General features: G+C 39.1%; 1 protein-coding gene and 1 non-coding gene across 2 annotated transcripts in view; one reads left to right on the forward strand and one right to left on the reverse strand.

Annotated features, from left to right (window-relative positions):
- Positions 1 to 223: 223 nt before the first annotated feature.
- Vmn2r22 (vomeronasal 2, receptor 22) overlaps positions 224 to 14,872 on the reverse strand; it is a 40,878-nt gene continuing 26,229 nt past the window's right edge. Inside the window, exon 6 of the mRNA NM_001104637.1 lies at positions 224 to 1,116. Within this exon, the coding sequence (NP_001098107.1) occupies positions 224 to 1,116 (893 nt within the window). The remainder of the gene's footprint in view (positions 1,117 to 14,872) is intronic.
- Gm25065 lies at positions 14,398 to 14,529 on the forward strand. Its single transcript, XR_003956624.1, has one exon. It is a non-coding gene; the product is annotated as a small nucleolar RNA SNORA17 (small nucleolar RNA).

Raw genomic sequence — 14,872 nt, forward strand, 5'->3', positions numbered from 1 at the left:
TATAGTAGGCATACCAGAAGTCACCTCTACTTAGCAATTCTAACTTGTGAAGGCTTTGTTTACTGTGTCTGGTCATCTCCAATGACAGCAGGGACACTTGACTAAATAGCACTTGCCATAGTTAAGATAAATTCATTGACTTTACACTATTCTTTTGAATCTATATTCCTACATAGTTCATTTTACACAAATCATAATAAATTCCTTTGCCTTAAGGAGGAAGTCATTTAAAAAACTTCTTTCTAGAATGGCCACCTGACCTCAGTAGGATCACATAGCATTTGGGAAGGAATATACAGAGTAGTAAGATAGAACTGGAGGCCAGAATTGAAAGAATCTCCACTGCCACCATGGTTTTACCTTTGGAGCTCAGGTATGTGGGTACAAAAGTAATCCACACAGTGCAGAAAACCAACATGCTGAACGTGATTGTTTTTGCCTCATTGAAGCTCTCTGGTAGCCTTCTGGCCAGAAAAGCAATAAGCAAGCTGAGGCTGGACAGAAAGCCCAAGTACCCTAGAACACAATAGAATGCAAGGGTGGATCCCTCATTACACCAGAGGATGATTTGCCCAAACTCTGAGTGCATGTCAGCATCAGGGAAAGGGGGATATGTTCCCAGCCAGACTGCACAGATGCACACTTGAATGATGGAACCACAGCAGACTATAGCATTTGAAAGTCGTGTCACCATCCACATTTGCAATGTGCTTCCTGGTTTGATGGCTGTGAAGGCCACAACCACAATGAAAGTCTTTGCCAAGATAGCAGACACAGCAACAGAAAATACAACCCCAAAGATCATTTGTCTCAAGACACAAGTGACTGTGCTAGGTTGGCCAATGAATATTAATGAGCAAAAGAAACAGAGCATTAGAGAAACTAGGAGGACATAGCTGAGATTTCTGTTATTTGCTCTGACAATGGGTGTGTCCCGATAGTGGATAAATAATCCTAAAATCATGGCTGAAAAGGCAGATAAACTAATGGCCAAGGAGACCAAAACAGCTCCCAGAGTATCTTCATGGGACAAAAATATCTTAATTTTAGGAAGACAGTTATTCTTCTGCTTATTTGGATACTGATCTTCAGGACACTTGATGCACTGATCCATATCTGAAAGGGAAGCACATTTGTTTATTATATTCCTCTGGTGAGACCACAGATGGACATTTATGATGTATATCTTAAGTGGAATCACTGTTGAATTCTGAAAGAAATGTCCCTGGTTATATTCACTGAATCATAATATTATAAAAAAAAAAAAACAACCATAGATGAATTAGTTCCTCTTACTTCACGAGAGAAAAATCCAGATACCCTTCAATCCATGGAGTCTTCAGAAAGTGGACTTGAAAAATATGAAAGAGTCATTAATATAGAAATGAAATGAAGGGAAATCAGAAAATATAAAAATTACATTTGATGACATATGAAAGGAAGAAAAAATACACTTTGAAGTGTTTATTTTTTTCCATTTTGTACATTTTGTTCTTAAAATATCTTTTTATTGCTTGAGAAATTCATAAATGCCTATATGTTTTGATCAAATGCAGCACCCATTTCTTTGCCCTATATTTCTTTCTCTTACCCCCTCCAATAATTGTTCCTCTGAACTTTATGCTTTTTTGTTTTTTTTTTTAATCCCACTATGTTCACTGAATCCTGTGTGTGTCCATAAGGATATAGAATCTTCTACCATAACATGGGTAGCCAATCATGACCACATATCTGAAGAATACTGACTCTTTCACTCCAGCATGCATCAACTACCAATAGCTCTTTGTGAGGGCTGGTTCAATATGAGCTTGTCCCCCATCAATTTGGGGTTATGGTCTGGCTTGCTTTGTTGCTTCTGTGAGTTTCAATACTCAAGTACCCTGTCATATCTGATAAATACTGCTTCACTACAGATATCCTCTATCTGGCTCTTACAACCTTTCTACCTTATATTCCACTATGTTCCCAGAGCTCTTATTTCTGGGCGCTCTTAGTTATTACTATGGAAAGCCTAGAAGGTAAAACTTGCCAACGTTACTGACACCCATGTTTAGGAGCAGTGGTATTTTCTTTTGTTTCTTTGATTTTGATTTCACCAAATGATGTATCATTGTCTTAGAAATAATGATTTAGGCAATACATTTTAGAGGTGAATATATTCTTCTTATGATAAAAACAAGTGCATGTTTGCTTGAATTCCATAAAACTCTTCACTGAATTCTAAATTTTATTGTTGGAAAAATAATTTTGCACTTAATTTTCAACATACATTTATTATATACATTTATGTTTTTGAGGTATCTGTACTTTCACAGAAAAATTTAGTAAGTTTCTTCACATAGTGTCCCTTTTTAAAAAGATACAAGTAGAGGTAAGTCTTTGAATATTTAAGACAAATCCAGTGGAATAGAAAGCCTTATTCACTAATCTTATACTTCATTTACTCTGAAGGACACTTGTATAGGACCAAACTTTAATAGGGAATATGATTATAGCAAGTCACTGTATTACATATCTGTAACTCTCATAATGAGGAGACAGAAATAGGAGGATTACTAGCCAGTCTTGTCTACATACCACATTCCCAGCCAGCCAGGATTTCATAGTGAGGCCTTGCTTCAAAAGGAAAGAAAAGAAAAGGAAAGGAAAGGAAAGGAAAGGAAAGGAAAGGAAAGGAAAGGAAAGGAAAGGAAAGGAAAGGAAAGGAAAGGAAGGGAAAAAGGGAATAAAGGGGGAAAAGGAAAAAAGGGGGAAAGGGAAAAAAGGGGAAAAGGAGAAAAAAGGGAAAGGGGGGAAAGGGCAAAAAAGGAAAAAGAAGGGAAAAGGGGAAAAGGGGAAAAGGGCAAAAGGGCAAAAAGGGCAAAAAGAGCAGGAAAGGAAAGGGAAGGGAAGGGAAGGGAAGGGAAGGGAAGGGAAGGGAAGGGAAGGGAAGGGAAGGGAAGGGAAGGGAAGGGAAGGGAAGGGAAGGGAAGGGAAGGGAAGGGAAGGGAAGAGAAAGGAAAGAAAAAGAAACTGATAAAAGAAAAAAGGAAAGTAGAAAAATTTGCATATTTGACTGTGAGGTTCTGAGTCAAATTTTTTTTCTAATAATACCAGTAAATTATTGTTCAATCTATACTCAAATAATCTAAGACTCAAATAGTATGTAAGTGCAAAGAGCATTTCCTTTGCAGAGAACTCACATGCAGGGGTTTATCATACTTCAGGATGGAAGATAGAAGTGTAGACTCTGCAGGGTCCATTTAAAGTCCCTTTGGGTAGAAGTGTCTGGCTTTTATCTTTCTTTCCGTTTATTGGTTGTCTCTAACTTCAGAGGTATGAATGACTTCATGATTGGTTAAGTAACTGAGGGATTCTGGAGACTTTTGCTAATATGGCTTAAGCTAGGTGGTGGGGGAGCTTCCTCATGGCTGCCCATGAAGTTAATTTTCTTATCCTGGAATTGACTTGTTTTGGATGGTTGCAGTTTTGGGAAACAGAAACTTGGGCGTAGTCTTCAAAACTGTCAGTCTGTTAGGAAGTCAGCCTGGCTCTGACTGTGTCCGCTCATTCCAACCTCTGATTTGTAATTGAATTGAATCATTGATCTGTCAAAAAATTTTCCCCAAAGTCTTAGTCATTACCTAAGGGGTCAATTGAAACTTAAAAATCATGAATTAATGTCAGAAATACAGGCCCTTTTTTACTTAGCACCTCAGCCTGTGAGGTGACATAATGGATGCCATTTTTTTAATAATTGATTTTTTTTCTATTATTAGGACATTCATTGTTTCCTTGGGGGCTCAGGAAGGCTGAAATGCTATTCAAAGATTGGGCAATAGGTCATGGATAAGAAGCATCTGGTGATGTGACCCAGCTGAAAGGCAAGGGTCCATCATGTGGATTGGGCTAATGATTAACATCAAGTTTTAATAGTCAGCATTCAGCAGTTTGCAGTCCCCAAGTGACCCCTGAATGTCAGTGTAACAGTTTGGGGTTGGACAGCCATTGGCAAGGTAAATTACAAAGTGTCCCATCAATAATATGGGGATAGAGATAACAAGTTTTTGTCACATGGTTATCTTGTCAGCATCCTTGACCAGCAGGGGAGTGGCAGCTATGATCCAAAGGCACTTTCGCCAATTTCAGGTCACCAGGACCTATTTCTTGGATAAATAAGTCTCTTTCATGGTACCAACTTTTAGGTAAGTTCTTTTCTTTTTTTTTTTTTTTTCAGCCTGTAATTTCTTCCTCTTTTATTTTTTTTCCACTTTTTATTAGGTATTTAGGTCATTTACATTTCCAATGCTGTACCAAAATTCCCCATACCTACCCACCCGCACTCCCCTACCCACCCACTCCCCCTTTTTGGCCCTGGCGTTCCCCTGTACTGGGGCATATAAACTTTGCGTGTCCAATGGGCCTCTCTTTCCAGTGATGGCCGACTAGGCCATCTTTTGATACATATGCAGCTAAAGTCAAGAGCTCCGGGGTACTGGTTAGTTCATAATGTTGTTCCACCTATAGGGTTGCAGATCCCTTTAGCTCCTTGGGTACTTTCTCTAGCTCCTCCATTGGGAGCCCTGTGATCCATCCATTAGCTGACTGTGAGCATCCACTTCTGTGTTTGCTAGGCCCCGGCATAGTCTCACAAGAGACACCTACATCTGGGTCCTTTCGATAAAATCTTACTAGTGTATGCAATGGTGTCAGCGTTTGGATGCTGATTATGGGGTAGATCCCTAGATATGGCAGTCTCTACATGGTCCATCCTTTCATCTCCGCTCCAAACTTTGTCTCTGTAACTCCTTCAATGGGTGTTTTGTTCCCAATTCTAAGGAGGGGCATAGTGTCCACACTTCAGTCTTCATTCTTCTTCAGTTTCATGTGTTTAGCAAATTGTATCTTATATCTTGGGAATCCTAGGTTTGGGGCTAATATCCACTTATCAGTGAGTACATATTGTGTGAGTTCCTTTGTGAATATGTTACCTCACTCAGGATGATGCCCTCCAGGTCCATCCATTTGGCTAGGAATTTCATAAATTTATTCTTTTTAATAGCTGAGTAGTACTCCATTGTGTAGATGTACCACAATTTCTGTATCCATTCCTCTGTTGAGGGGCATCTGGGTTCTTTCCAGCTTCTGGCTATTATAAATAAGGCTGCTATGAACATAGTGGGGCATGTGTCCTTATTACCAGTTGGGGCATCTTCTGGATATATGCCCAGAAGAGGTATTGCTGGATCCTCTAGTAGTACTATGTCCAATTTTCTGAGGAACTGCCAGACTGATTTCCAGAGTGGTTGTACAAGCTTGCCATCCCACCAACAATGGAGGAGTGTTCCCCTTTCTCCACATCCTCGCCAGAATCTGCAGTTACCTGAATTTTTTGTCTTAGCCATTCTGACTGGTGTGAGGTGGAATCTCAGGGTTTTTTCGATTTGCATTTCCCTGATGATTAAGGATGTTGAACATTTTTTCAGGTGCTTCTCTGCCATTCGGTATTCCTCAGGTGAGAATTCTTTGTTCAGTTTTGAGCCCCATTTTTTAATGGGGTTATTCAATTTTCTTAAGTCCACCTTCTTGAGTTCTTTATATAGGTTGGATATTAGTCCCCTATCTGATTTAGGATAGGTAAAGATCCTTTCCCAATCTGTTGGTGGTCTTTTTGTCTTATTGACGGTGTCTTTTGCCTTGCAGAAACTTTGGAGTTTCATTAGGTCCCATTTGTCAATTCTCGATCTTACAGCACAAGCCATTGCTGTTCTGTTCAGGAATTTTTCCCCTTTGCCCATATCTTCAAGGCTTTTCCCCACTTCCTGCTCTATAAGTTACAGTGTCTCTGGTTTTATGTGAAGTTTCTTGATCCACTTAGATTTGACCTTAGTACAAGGAGATAAGTATGGATCGATTCGCATTCTTCTACATGATAACAACCAGTTGTGCCAGCACCAATTGTTGAAAATGCTGTCTTTCTTCCACTGGATGGTTTTAGCTCCCTTGTCGAAGATCAAGTGACCATAGGTGTGTGGGTTCATTTCTGGGTCTTCAATTCTATTCCATTGGTCTACTGGTCTGTCTCTATACCAGTACCATGCAGTTTTTATCACAATTGCTCTGTAGTAAAGCTTTAGGTCAGGCATGGTGATTCCACCAGAGGTTCTTTTATCCTTGAGAAGACTTTTTGCTATCCTAGGTTTTTTGTTATTCCAGATGAATTTGCAAATTGCTCCTTCTAATTCGTTGAAGAATTGAGTTGGAATTTTGATGGGGATTGCATTGAATCTGTAGATTGCTTTTGTCAAGATAGCCACTTTTACAATGTTTATCCTGCCCATCCATGAGAATGGGAGATCTTTCCATCTTCTGAGATCTTCTTTAATTTCCTTCTTCAGAGATTTGAAGTTTTTATCATACAGATCTTTCACCTCCTTAGTTAGAGTCACGCCAAGATATTTTATATTATTTGTGACTATTGAGAAGGGTGTTGTTTCCCTAATTTCTTTCTCAGCCTGTTTATTCTTTGTATAGAGAAAGGCCATTGACTTGTTTGAGTTTATTTTATATCCAGCTACTTCACCAAAGCTGTTTATCAGGTTTAGGAGTTCTCTGGTGGAATTTTTAGGGTCACTTATATATACTATCATATCATCTGCAAAAAGTGATATTTTGACTTCCTCTTTTCCAATTTGTATCCCCTTGATCTCCTTTTGTTGTCGAATTGCTCTGGAAATACTCAAGTACTATGTTGAAAAGGTAGGGAGAAAGTGGGCAGCCTTGTCTAGTCCCTGATTTTAGTGGGATTGCTTCCAGCTTCTCTCAATTTACTTTGATGTTGGCTACTGGTTTGCTGTAGATTGCTTTTATCATGTTTAGTTATGGGCCTTGAATTCCTGATCTTTCAAAAACTTTTATCATGAATGGGTGTTGAATCTTGTCAAATGCTTTTTCTGCATCTAACGAGATGATCATGTGGTTTTTGTCTTTGAGTTTGTTTATATAATGGATTACATTGATGGATTTTCGTATACTAAACCATCCCTGCATTCCTGGAATAAAACCTACTTGGTCAGGATGGATGATTGCTTTAATGTGTTCTTGGATTCGGTTAGCAAGAATTTTATTGAGGATTTTTGCATCGATATTCATAAGAGAAATTGGTCTGAAGTTCTCTATCTTTGTTGGGTCTTTCTGTGGTTTAGGTATCAGAGTAATAGTGGCTTCATAAAATGAGTTGGGTAGACTACCTTCTAATTCTATTTTGTGAAATAGTTTGTGCAGAACTGGAATTAGATCTTCTTTGAAGGTCTGATAGAACTCTGCACTAAACCCGTCTGGTCCTGGGCTTTTTTTGGCTGGGAGACTATTAATAACTGCTTCTATTTCTTTAGGTGATATGGGACTGTTTAGATGGTCAACTTGATCCTGATTCAACTTTGGTACCTGGTATCTGTCCAGAAATTTGTCCATTTCGTCCAGGTTTTCCAGTTTTGTTGAGTATAACCTTTTATAGAAGGATCTGATGGTGTTTTGGATTTCTTTAGGAACTGTTGTTATGTCTCCCTTTTCATTTCTGATTTTGTCCCTGTGCCCTTTAGTGAGTCTAGCTAAGGGTTTATCTATCTTGTTGATTTTCTCAAAGAACCAACTCCTCGTTTGGTTAATTCTTTGAATAGTTCTTCTTGTTTCCACTTGGTTGATTTCACCCCTGAGTTTGATTATTTCCTGCCATCAACTCCTCTTGGGTGAATTTGCTTCCTTTTATTCTAGAGCTTTTAGATGTGTTATCAAGCTGCTAGTATGTGCTCTCTCCCGTTTCTTCTTGGAGGCACTCAGAGCTATGAGTTTCCCTCTTAGAAATGCTTTCATTGTGTCCCATAGGTTTGGGTACGTTGTGGCTTCATTTTCATTAAACTCTAAAAAGTCTTTAATTTCTTTGTTTATTCCTTCCTTGACCAAGGTATCATTGAGAAGAGTGTTGTTCAGTTTCCACGTGAATGTTGGCTTTCCATTATTTATGTTGTTATTGAAGATCAGTCTTAGGCCATGGTGGTCTGATAGGATGCATGGGACAATTTCAATATTTTTGTGTCTGTTGAGGCCTGTTTTGTGACCAATTATATGGTCAATTTTGGAGAAGGTCCCGTGAGGTGCTGAGAAGAAGGTATATCCTTTTGCTTTAGGATAAAATGTTCTGTAGATTTCTGTCAGGTCCATTTGTTTCATAACTTCTGTTAGTTTCACTGTGTCCCTGTTTAGTTTCTGTTTCCACGATCTGTCCATTGATGAAAGTGGTGTGTTGAAGTCTCCCTCTATTATTGTGTGAGGTGCAACATGTGCTTTGAGCTTTACTAAAGTGTCTTTAATGAATGTGGCTGCCCTTGCATTTGGAGCGTAAATATTCAAAATTGAGAGTTCCTCTTGGAGGATTTTACCTTTGATGAGTATGAAGTGTCCCTCCTTGTCTTTTTTGATAACTTTGGTTTGGAAGTCGATTTTATCCGATATTAGAATGGCTACTCCAGCTTGTTTCTTCAGACCATTTGCTTGGAAAATTGTTTTCCAGCCTTTCACTCTGAGGTAGTGTCTGTCTTTTTCCCTGAGATGGGTTTCCTATAAGCAGCAGAATGTTGGGTCCTGTTTGTGTAGCCAGTCTGTTAGTCTATGTCTTTTTATTGGGGAATTGAGTCCATTGATATTAAGGGATATTAAGGAAAAGTAATTGTTGCTTCCTTTTATTTTTGTTGTTAGAGTTGGCATTCTGTTCTTGTGGCTGTCTTCTTTTTGGTTTGTTGAGGGATTAATTTCTTGCTTATTCTAGGGCGTGATTTCCGTCCTTGTATTGCTTCTTTTCTGTTATTATCCTTTGAAGGGCTGGATTCGTGGAAAGATATAGTGTGAATTTGGATTTGTCGTGGAATACTTTGGTTTCTCCATCTATGGTAATTGAGAATTTGGACGGGTATATTAGCCTGGGCTGGCGTTTGTGTTCTTTTAGTGTCTGTATAACATCTGTCCAGGCCCTTCTGGCTTTCATAGTCTCTGGTGAAAAGTCTGGTGTAATTCTGATAGGCCTTCCTTTATATGTTACTTGACCTTTCTCCCTTACTGCTTTTAATATTCTATCTTTATTTAGTGCATTTGTTGTTCTGATTATTATGTGTCGGGAGGAATTTCTTTTCTGGTCCAGTCTATTTGGAGTTCTGTAGGCTTCTTGTATGATCATGGGCATCTCTTTCTTTATGTTTGGGAAGTTTTCTTCTATTATTTTGTTGAAGATATTAGCTGGCCCTTTAAGTTGAAAATCTTCATTCTCATCAATTCCTATTATCCGTAGGTTTGGTGTTCTCATTGTGTCCTGGGTTTCCTGGATGTTTTGAGTTAGGATCCTTTTGCATTTTGTATTTTCTTTGACTGTTGTGTCGATTTTCTCTATGGAATCTTCTGCACCTAAGATTCTCTCTTCCATTTCTTGTATTCTGTTGCTGATGCTCGCATCTATGGTTCAAGATCTCTTTCCTAGGGTTTCTATCTCCAGCGTTGCCTCGCTTTGGATTTTCTTTACTGTGTCTACTTCCCTTTTTAGTTCTAGTATGGTTTTGTTCATTTCCATTACTTGTTTGGATGTGTTTTCCTGTTTTTCTTTAAGGACTTCTACCTGTTTGGCTGTGTTTTCCTGCTTTTCTTTAAGGGCCTGTAACTCTTTCGCAGTGCTCTCCTGTAATTCTTTTAGTGACTTATGAAAGTCCTTCTTGATGTCCTCTATCATCATCATGAGAAATGTTTTTAAATCTGGGTCTAGATTTTCGGTTGTGTTGGGGTGCCCAGGACTAGGTGGGGTGGGAGTGCTGCGTTCTGATGATGGTGAGTGGTCTTGATTTCTATTAGTAGGATTCTTACATTTGCCTTTCGCCATCTGGTAATCTCTGAAGCTAGCTGTTATAGTTGTCTCTAAGAGCTTGTTCTTCAGGTGACTCTGTTAGCCTCTATAAGCAGACCTGGGAGGGTAGCACTCTCCTTAGTTTCAGTGGGTAGAGTATTCTCTGCAGGAAAGCTCTCTTCTTGCAGGGAAGGTACCCAGATATCTGGTGTTCAAACCGGACTCCTGGCAGAAGTTGTGTTCCACTCACTAGATGTCTTAGGATCCCTTGTGGAATCCTGTGTGTGCCCTTGCGGGTGTCAGGCGACTCCGCTGGCAAGGTAGCCTGGGGCTCGAGTGGAGCGGAAGGGGCTTGTGCCCCAGTTCAGGCCCGGGTAGTCTGCTTCCCTATGTACTGCAGTCTCAGGTTCTGCGCGATTGGATTGATTGGTAAGTTCTTTTCTTACATCCCCCTTTTTCATCCACATAAGGGTAGATAGTATTTAAAGCCATGTCCATTTTAGTTTATCTTACTCTCCCCTGTAGCCTTATATCAGCTTCAAAAATTATTTTTGAGGTATTCTCTGTGGTACATATTTATTCTCTATATCACCTGGCTTACCTTAGATAAATTTATGAACCACCTAATGGCTTCTCAGGTAACGCCCATAAAAATCTGGTGGTAGAACCAGAGAGAGACTCTCCTTACCTCCATCAGTTAGGTTGAGACTAGAGAAGGCTGCAACATTGTCAGACTAGACTTGGAATAGCAGTCCGTTTGTTCCAAGAAGGAAATTACATGCAGCAACCATGATTTTTTTCTCTTTTCTTTGTCATGAAGGGGACCTGGAGCAGTTGCTGACCATTGCCTAAGGTGGGCCAGTGAGTTACATGACTGAATAAAAAAAGACCTATGAGTATTGAGTGTCTCAATGAAAATAGAGAAGTTTGCATCTTTCAGTTATAAATGCCTGTACTGGCTAGTTTTGTATCAACTTGACACAGCAGGAGTTATCACAGAGAAAGTAGCTTCAGTTGAGGAAATGCCTCCATGAGATACAACTGTAAGGCATTTTCCCAATTAGTGATCAAGGGGGAAAGGCCCATTGTGGGTGAGACCATCTCTAGACTGGTAGTCTTAGGTTCTATAAGAGAGCAGGCTGAGCAAGCCAAGGGAAGCAACCAGTAAAGAACATCCCTCAATGGCCTCTGCATCAGCTCCTGCTCCCTGACCTGTTTGAGTTCCAGTCCTGACTTCCTTGGTGATAAACAGCAGTATGGCATTGTAAGCTGAATAGACCCTTTCTTCCCCAACTTGCTTCTTGGTCATGATGTTTGTGCAGGAATAGAAACCCTGACTAAGACAATGCCATTACTAGCAAATGACAAATATATTATGAACTGTATCATCTGTGCATTTGCAGGTCCTGGAGGGATAAGGTTCTAGAGTCAGTGCTCTGGGCAATACAGGCCCAAGTGTAAGATAGAGTCCAAATGGAGTCAGAAGACTCAGAGGAGTCAAAAGCTGTTTCTTCCTATTCCTCTTCCTATGCTGGTTGATCAGGGATATAAGGAGGAGGACTGAGATCACATTCAGGGGCAGAGGCAGGAATCAAGTAGAGGGAGCAGGATAGACTCTCATGCAGAAGAAGGAGCATGGGAAGCACTACAGCTGATGACAAAAAAGTCTTTCAAACAATTAGAGGTCTTTTTGACCAGGAAATGCCATCTGAGGATCTGCAGCCTGTGTCCTTATAGACAGTAACATTTGTTGCCAGGAGTCATCAAAGAGGAGCTAAAAACTAACTGGTAATCTTCCTGAGATGGTTCCACCATGGACTATAAAATTAAGGACAGTTATGCTTCTCTAGGCAAGGCCAAACAATCCTACATTCAAGGAAGGATTCTTGGGATTAATATGATACACACACACAGACACACACACACACAGACAAACACACACAGACACACACATACACACTAGTTATTAGCCCATTATTTTGAGAAGGTTTCTGCAGAACAAGGAAGATGCACTGACTTGTAATGATGCCATATAGTCAAAGAGATGATTTGTTAATACTTAATGATGATCCTATAAGAATTCCCAAAATTATAGTCGTAATTATTAATATCACTATTAATATCACTTATTATAAAACTGTTATTATTTCCTTATGTCAAAACTACCGTGAGAGCAATTCCATTCTTCAAGGATCCCAAGTTAGTTGCTTCTGAGCTAGGCATGTATCTAGAACTTAGGAGCACATTCCAAATGATACTAAAACAATTGACCAAGTGCCATAAAAAGGGAACTAATGATTTGCTATAGGTGCAATAACAGAAGACTAAATATTGACTCGGTTTATCTATGTGAAACTTCAGTAATTCCTTAGTCAGAAAAGTTAGGGTTTTTAACTTTCTGTGAATATGTAGAGCTACTGAAAGATGATGAATGTATAGCAAGATAAATACGCTGAAGAGATATCCAAATTTCTCTGTTGTAAACTCAGTATTCAATTTTTAATTTGAATTTATGGGTAAACTTGTGGTGAACTTTTTACAACGTGATCATGTATTCTGAAAGATGTGTAAGTGCTGAGGACAAAAAAGAGGAGAAATCCCCACTTCCTTAGAAATTAAAGAAGAACTTTTTAAGAGAAGAACGATTTAGAAGAACTTTGTTAGAGAACATTTATAGAAAACTTTTTAGAGACAACATAGAAATAAAGTTTAAAGTCACATTTTAAAAGTTTCTTTCTCAGACCATCCTTCTTTATAAGTGGGCATTTATTTCTGCAAACAAAGGTTAGCTTGCCATGCTGAAAAACCAGACCAGACTCTCCCACAACTCTACAAAATGGGTTAGGATAAAGTTCTGTGGGTGCTCTGGACCTGTCTCATCTTAGGAATGAAAGAAAATCTTGTACAAGAAGACAAAAAGCACAGACAGAATACACACAGATAGACAAAATGACATTTCTGGGAAAAATAAAAACTGAACCAGAAGGCTCTTTTTGATGGTCTTCCTTCTTTCATATGAAAAGCCCATAAACCCAGAGATTATTCAGAAATCAAATATGAACTAGCAAGTTCTTCCTATAGGGAGGTTGGTGAGAATACTCCATAGTGCCTGGCTGGTTAACAAGTACTTATCTACCATCCCCTTCTTTGACTCCAGATTAAACACAGAGCCAGACAAGACAATAGATAACCAGGCACCAAGACTTAGGAATTGGAGCAGAAAAAGCTCAACTATTTGAGTTAGGGTTACAGTAAATCCCAGATGAGCCTCCAAATGTAAGGGTGTATTATTTGCAATGAATAATATTACAGATTCAAATAGTATGCAACAGTAAAGAACATTTACTGTTGGATGTACTCTAAATCAGGATGGAAGAAACAGGTGTGGATTTGAAGCATCAATATACAGCCTGTGGGGGTAGAAGAAGGGGACTTTTACCTTTGAATGATTGCCTACATCTCCACACATATGGGTGCCTTTGTGATTGGTTAATGGGGACTTGGGGGAGTTTTTCTGATCAAGTATACTTGGCTGAAGGTACATGGTCAGGGAGCTTCAATAGCTGCTGATTGGATGTCTATGAAGTGGGCTCAGGAGAGGTGATGGGAAAGCTTACTTATTGCCTCTCAGGGTTGTTTTTTTTTTTCCTGAAATTGATTGGTTTTGTACTTTTCCTGGTCTGATAAACAGAAATTTGGGCCTAGTCTCCCAAATTACCAGTTTGTAACAGGTCATGGAGTCACCCTGGCTCTGGCTAACTTAGTCATCTCATTACCAGAGAATAGATTAATTGTTCTAAAAAGCATATAATGAAGTATTGGTAACCACTGAAAACCTAGTGTGTCCTAGAATGTAGCCTGAATATATATTCAAATGGTGAGCTCTGATTAAATTTATTCCAAATAATGAAACATTTCTATGGTGATAATCACATGGTCTGTGAATTACAGTTGCACCTAGAACACATGCCTAACATAGTTCACGGCTTTAAGTTCAATTCACAGCACAAAAATGCACTAAATGCTTGATGATGGCAGAAATATTTTTCTTAGAATTATTTAGTACAGTGGGGTTCTATCACTCAATTAATCTCCTGATTTTCAATAAATATAAACTTGGTAATTTACAAACTCATTTTGTAAGAATCAATATATTTAGAAACAGCATAAAAATTATTACTTCAAATTATGAGATGTGTAAGTATTGAAATAAAAAGATAATCTTATAATCGGTGGCTGTTAGCCTTGAAGGAAAGGAGATTCAGTGCAAACATTAAGCCTTTTGTTGGTGGCCTAGACATCCCTATGCAGAGAAGAGGGGAAGATTGCAACAATCATATTAGGTAAGAAGGTACTTAAAAGCGATTGTATTTCTAGAGAATATGAGAATATTAGTGTGGATATATTTTCTTCAATTTTTATCTATTTAAGTCAGTTTATTACTTTTCTAAAATAAAACATAGATAAATAAAATATAAATAAATAAAATAAAAATAATAAAGAAGCTGTATTGAATTTGATACTACAGAGCAAGAACTGCACTTAGAAGAGTTGCAGGGGTGCCTGCTGTGTCACATGTACACCAGTAGGTGGAAGAGAGGAGAGAGGTTATGTCCACCCACTGTGTTCTCACCTAGGAAAATTTGAATGATTAACAGCCTAACACTCCCCGGAAAAGGAAAGCTCGAGATTACCACTATTCCAGTGCTGCATAAACCCCAATGACTCCCAGAATGAGGAATAGCCCAGAGACTAGAAGTCTTTCTAGGCCTGAAGGCCAGAGGCTAGAGTATAATCACAATACTCTATACAGACAATCCTCAGAAGGGGCCATTCAGACCAAAACTATGATTCTAATGTAATTCCTTCACCAGCTGCAGTACACAGGAGAATGAACCCTGCACATCCCATGGTCAGCACAATTGAGCTGACCCGGGTAGTTGGGGACACAAACAAACCAGGCCCAACTGCATATGCATGACAGAGCTGATGAGCCACTTGACTGCATGC

This window comes from Mus musculus, chromosome 6 (assembly GCF_000001635.26).
Source record: "Mus musculus strain C57BL/6J chromosome 6, GRCm38.p6 C57BL/6J".
NCBI classification, from domain to species: Eukaryota; Metazoa; Chordata; class Mammalia; order Rodentia; family Muridae; genus Mus; species Mus musculus.